This window comes from Argopecten irradians, chromosome 1 (assembly GCF_041381155.1).
Source record: "Argopecten irradians isolate NY chromosome 1, Ai_NY, whole genome shotgun sequence".
Taxonomy (NCBI): domain Eukaryota; kingdom Metazoa; phylum Mollusca; class Bivalvia; order Pectinida; family Pectinidae; genus Argopecten; species Argopecten irradians.
Window position 1 is genome coordinate 29,258,950 of NC_091134.1, and position 6,000 is coordinate 29,264,949.

General features: G+C 38.1%; 1 protein-coding gene across 2 annotated transcripts in view; it reads right to left on the reverse strand.

Annotated features, from left to right (window-relative positions):
• Window positions 1–5,707, reverse strand: part of LOC138323283 (protein phosphatase 1 regulatory subunit 12A-like) — a 29,529-nt gene extending 23,822 nt beyond the window's left edge. Inside the window, exon 1 of one of the 2 annotated variants that reach the window (XM_069267773.1) lies at window positions 4,867–5,707. In XM_069267773.1, coding sequence (XP_069123874.1) covers window positions 4,867–5,124 — 258 coding nt within the window. In that variant the 5' untranslated portion in view covers window positions 5,125–5,707. The remainder of the gene's footprint in view (window positions 1–4,866) is intronic. The other variant, XM_069267762.1, reaches the window with a different exon arrangement.
• Between the last annotated feature and the right edge of the window lie 293 nt (window positions 5,708–6,000).

Genomic DNA, 6,000 nt, shown 5'->3' on the forward strand with positions numbered 1-6,000 from the left:
GTATCTTAACCAATTTTCACAACCATTTCACACTTTGGAATGAAGAGGAGGGAGAGAAGGGGGTAGAGAAGTTAGATTGCTGGTTGGTTTCCACACCCAATGCTACCATCCTTCAATATATAAGTCTTGACAGATATAAACCTGCCTGAAGGCTGATGAAGTATGAGTCATTTTTACACTTGGGGAGTAAGAGGTTTCTATAAATATAACAATGCCTTCCTACATGTAGTACTTCCACTGGAAAGGACAAGGCCACATATGTGAGGAATAAGCTTCGGATTCGCCTGCTATTCCTGTTAGAACCGAGTCTTCTAGTGTAAAAGATAAGTAAAAGTTGGAGCCATCAAAGCAATTCAAACATTCTACACTAGCAGGTTAATAACACTACAATATCTGTAAACATGTTTTCAATTCCACACATCAAACATATATATATCCTTCAGAGGGATGCCAGAAATGTTCCTGGCTTATTTAACACTAACTACTACATTCCAAACAGGAATAAACTGTAGTGTTATGTGCTGTGTTTTATAAACAGGTTTTGTACCACATATTTTAATTCAATCACAAAAGAATTAACCTTAGCGTCTTTAGATAAGACAATCAGTCAAATCAAGAGGCTCATGGGCCTCAGCACTTCAGAGAAAAAAATGATTTATATCAAATTGCACATGTATAGAGAATGAAAATTCAAGGCAGCATGGTCAAGGAAAATTAATTTCGAGAAATATAAATATGCGGAAATATATATATGAAACTGTCCCATCTCTGGAAACTTTTTTAAAAGAAAGAATAAAAATGTGTGTGTAAGTGTGCATTTATTTAAAGAACACTTGACACATGTCAAACTACATAAAATATTGGATACTTGAAATTCACCTTAAATAGGTAAATGTAAATGTAATCCCAACCAATCTATATCAATGCCCTATGAATACCTACATAAACACTGAGACACTTACCAGCTAAGTCAATACACCAAACATCGCTGTTTTACAGCCTTATCACACTATACACCTAGAGTACTAATTCAATCTATTATATCCTTAATACTAGCTATATATAGCTGGCTGACTTAGTGAAGGTAGTGCTGCTGTGGTACCCCTGACCATGGTGATTATAGAAATAGTTGTTTGTTGGTGCATGGTGATGGTGATAATAGAAATAGTTGTTTGTGGGTGCATGGTGATGGTGATAATAGAAATGGTTGTTTGTTGGTGCATGGTGATGGTGATAATAGAAATGGTTGTTTGTTGGTGCATGGTGATGGTGATAATTGAAATGGTTGTTTGTTGGTGTATGGTGATGGTGATAATAGAAATGGTTGTTTGTTGGTGTATGGTGATGGTGATAATAGAAATGGTTGTTTGTCGGTGCATGGTGATGGTGATAATAGAAATGGTTGTTTGTTGGTGTATGGTGATGGTGATAATAGAAATAGTTGTTTGTGGTGCATGGCGATGGTGATAATAGAAATGGTTGTTTGTTGGTGCATGGTGATGGTGATAATAGAAATAGTTGTTTGTGGGTGCATGGTGATGGTGATAATAGAAATGGTTGTTTGTGGGTGCATGGTTATGGTGATAATAGAAATGGTTGTTTGTGGGTGCATGGTGATGGTGATAATAGAAATAGTTGTTTGTGGGTGCATGGTGATGGTGATAATAGAAATGGTTGTTTGTTGGTGCATGGTGATGGTGATAATAGAAATGGTTGTTTGTTGGTGCATGGTGATGGTGATAATAGAAATGGTTGTTTGTTGGTGCATGGTGATGGTGATAATAGAAATGGTTGTTTGTTGGTGCATGGTGATGGTGATAATTGAAATGGTTGTTTGTTGGTGTATGGTGATGGTGATAATAGAAATGGTTGTTTGTGGGTGCATGGTGATGGTGATAATAGAAATGGTTGTTTGTTGGTGTATGGTGATGGTGATAATAGAAATGGTTGTTTGTTGGTGCATGGTGATGGTGATAATTGAAATGGTTGTTTGTTGGTGTATGGTGATGGTGATAATAGAAATGGTTGTTTGTCGGTGCATGGTGATGGTGATAATAGAAATGGTTGTTTGTTGGTGCATGGTGATGGTGATAATAGAAATGGTTGTTTGTTGGTGTATGGTGATGGTAATTATAGAAATAGTTGTTTGTTGGTGTATGGTGATGGTGATAATAGAAATAGTTGTTTGTGGTGCATGGCGATGGTGATAATAGAAATGGTTGTTTGTTGGTGCATGGTGATGGTGATAATAGAAATAGTTGTTTGTTGGTGCATGGTGATGGTGATAATTGAAATGGTTGTTTGTTTGTGTATGGTGATGGTGATAATAGAAATGGTTGTTTGTGGGTGCATGGTGATGGTGATAATAGAAATGGTTGTTTGTGGGTGCATGGTGATGGTGATAATAGAAATGGTTGTTTGTGGGTGCATGGTGATGGTGATAATAGAAATGGTTGTTTGTTGGTGCATGGTGATGGTGATAATTGAAATGGTTGTTTGTTGGTGTATGGTGATGGTGATAATAGAAATGGTTGTTTGTTGGTGTATGGTGATGGTGATAATAGAAATGGTTGTTTGTGGGTGCATGGTGATGGTGATAATAGAAATGGTTGTTTGTTGGTGCATGGTGATGGTGATAATTGAAATGGTTGTTTGTTGGTGTATGGTGATGGTGATTATAGAAATGGTTGTTTGTGGGTGCATGGTGATGGTGATAATAGAAATGGTTGTTTGTGGGTGCATGGTGATGGTGATAATAGAAATGGTTGTTTGTTGGTGTATGGTGATGGTGATTATAGAAATAGTTGTTTGTGGGTGCATGGTGATGGTGATAATTGAAATGGTTGTTTGTTGGTGCATGGTGATGGTGATAATAGAAATGGTTGTTTGTTGGTGTATGGTGATGGTGATTATAGAAATAGTTGTTTGTGGGTGCATGGTGATGGTGATTATAGAAATAGTTGTTTGTTGGTGCATGGTGATGGTGATAATAGAAATAGTTGTTTGTTGGGTGCATGGTGATGGTGATAATAGAAATAGTTGTTTGTTGCATGTGGATGGTGTGAAATGTTGTTTGTGGTGATGGTGATGGTGATAATAGAAATGGTTGTTTGTTGGTGCATGGTGATGGTGATAATAGAAATAGTTGTTTGTTGGTGCATGGTGATGGTGATAATAGAAATAGTTGTTTGTTGGTGCATGGTGATGGTGATAATTGAAATGGTTGTTTGTTGGTGTATGGTGATGGTGATAATAGAAATGGTTGTTTGTGGGTGTATGGTGATGGTGATAATAGAAATGGTTGTTTGTGGGTGCATGGTGATGGTGATAATAGAAATGGTTGTTTGTGGGTGCATGGTGATGTGTGATAATAGAAACGGTTGTTTGTGGGTTCATTTTCCTTTGTTGTTTGTATTCATTGAACAAGTTTATACAGAGAGTGTAGTAATTATATCTGAAATATTTTTCTAGAGGAATGAAGCGTCAAATCTGTCACAAGAAACCACAGTGAAAGGTGATACACTGTTCTTAAAAGAATATGAATTCTGATTTTATCACTTAACCTTTCAAGCCCCAAGTAAACTCTGTCCTCCTTTACTCAACTTTCAGAAATTCCTCTTAACATATAACTTACCTTTCTGGATTAATTTATTATTTCATGTGCAGACACATTCTCATTCCCAACTCACTTAAAACTAAAAGACAGGAATAAAACAAATTAGCACTTTAGTCCAATGCAAAATTCTGAGATATGGAGGTCATTCAATAAAGAAAAATCTCAGACAAACCTGAGAGATGCATCTCATTACAAACTCAAAAAAGCCTGAGAGATATATCTCATCCTAAACTCAGACAAGCCTGATAGAAATCAGACAAACCTGTGAGACAGATCTTATCCTAAACAAAGACAAACTTGTGAGACATGTCTTATTCTAAACAAAGACAAACCTGTGAGACATGTCTCATCCTAAACAAAGACATCTCAGAGAAACATCTCATCCTAAACTCAGACAAACCTGTGAGACACATCTCATCCTAAACTCAGACAAACCTGTGAGACACGTCTCATCCTAAACTTAAGACAAACATCAGAGCAACCTCAGAGAAATATCTCATTATTAATTCAGATAAACCTGAGAGACAGATCTCATTCTTAACTCAGACAACCTTGGGAGATAAATTTCATCCTAAGCCCAGACAAACTGAGAGAAATCAGAAAACTCTGTGAAACACATCACATCCCTAAACTCAAAGACAAACCTCAGAAACAGATCTCAGTCTAAACTCAGACAAACCTGACTTGATGATGCTGCCAAGGTCTACATTACCTGGTGTTTTGAGAGAAAACAGTGTATGTATGGACAGTGCCCAATCACACTAATTACAAACAAATGGCACTCACAATTACCATCAATAATCCATAAAATTGGCACAAAATATCACTTTCAAAAGTTTTGGTCAAGAAATAACAAAATAATTCAGCCTGCTGGTTAAGACTAAAGGCAAAAATATTCAGCCTGCTGGTCAAGACTAAAGGCATAAAATTCAGCCTGCTGGTCAAGACTAAAGGCAAAAATTCAGCCTGCTGGTCAAGCCTGCTGGTCAAGACTAAAGGCAAAAATTCAGCCTGCTGGTCAAGACTAAAGGCAAAAATTCAGCCTGCTGGTCAAGACTAAAGGCAAAAATATCAGCCTGCTGGTCAAGACTAAAGGCAAAAATTCAGCCTGCTGGTCAAGACTAAAGGCAAAAATATCAGCCTCCTGGTCAAGACTAAAGGCAAAAATATCAGCCACTTGGTCAAGACTAAAGGCAAAAATATAGATACACGATGTTACATGTAATTAAAAAACAGTAAGTTGTGCTGACCGGTCGTGATATTGATGATAAACCATAAGAACTGCCGTATAATGACCCTGATCCACATCCAAGACTTGACAAGCTGCTTGTGGAGCCTGATCGGGAACTATAGTTGGACCCAAGGCCTGAACTCATCCCTGAGATTAATGGAACAGAGCTTGTAGAACTTCCATACGAGTTTCCATATAGTCCACTTGTGTAACTTCCTGTCAGGCTGCTGGGATAGCTTCCCAAGCTATACCTATTGTGGTACGATCCGTAAGACATAGCTTTTGGTATAGTCCAACTTTCCAAAAAAAACACCAACAACACACTGATAAATTGTGATTGATGTTGAAGTGAGGCTGTATGAGTTCTGTACACCAGTACACTATGTCTTGTTCATGATGAAGCGAGCAGACTATTTCAACACTATTATGTGTAGATAAGGTGGTGTCAAATCTCACACAAATCACCAACTCTACAATGGCACCATGTCACTCTAAATTCTACAAGTTGTTGTGAAGATCTTAGAGGCAGAGTGTGTTGGGGCCTTTATGCCTGTACTTCAGGAATCAATGTTTTTGTTCTCACACCCACTGGGCTGTTTTTGCCCAGCATCTGTCTCTATCCCCCAGGGGAGCTCAAAGTCCTAGGTGGGTTGGGAGGGGGAAGCCGAAAGAAGTGTTGTGTAATTACCAATGAGAAATGCACTTATGTTAGACAGTCTAAATGTTAGCATACTGGTCTACCACTGAAGCAACACTTCCTGAAAATACCAGGTGTATACAACCCTCACACCATCGAATGTAAAGTCCCTCTCCATACACATTAAACTTATGCCAGCAGCATCAACTTAGTCCAATTCAGAATCTGGCCGAGTCCATTTGGTAAATATTCCAAGAGGGGTGTTCAGGTTATTCCACCTGATTAGACTTGCTTCCTGGAGTTTTCCCTGCTGGGATCTAGTTAAATGTAGGCCTCCTGGTTATATATAGAAGTGAGATATACACACATATACACTGAACAGGCTGCTATACACACATCAGTATGTATACATACCCAATTGATTCTTTAACAATCAGGTAAAATTTACAGCCACACTGACCTTATCCACTGGGGCCCTTAACCAAGTCATGTGGTACCTCAATGGTATCCAGATAA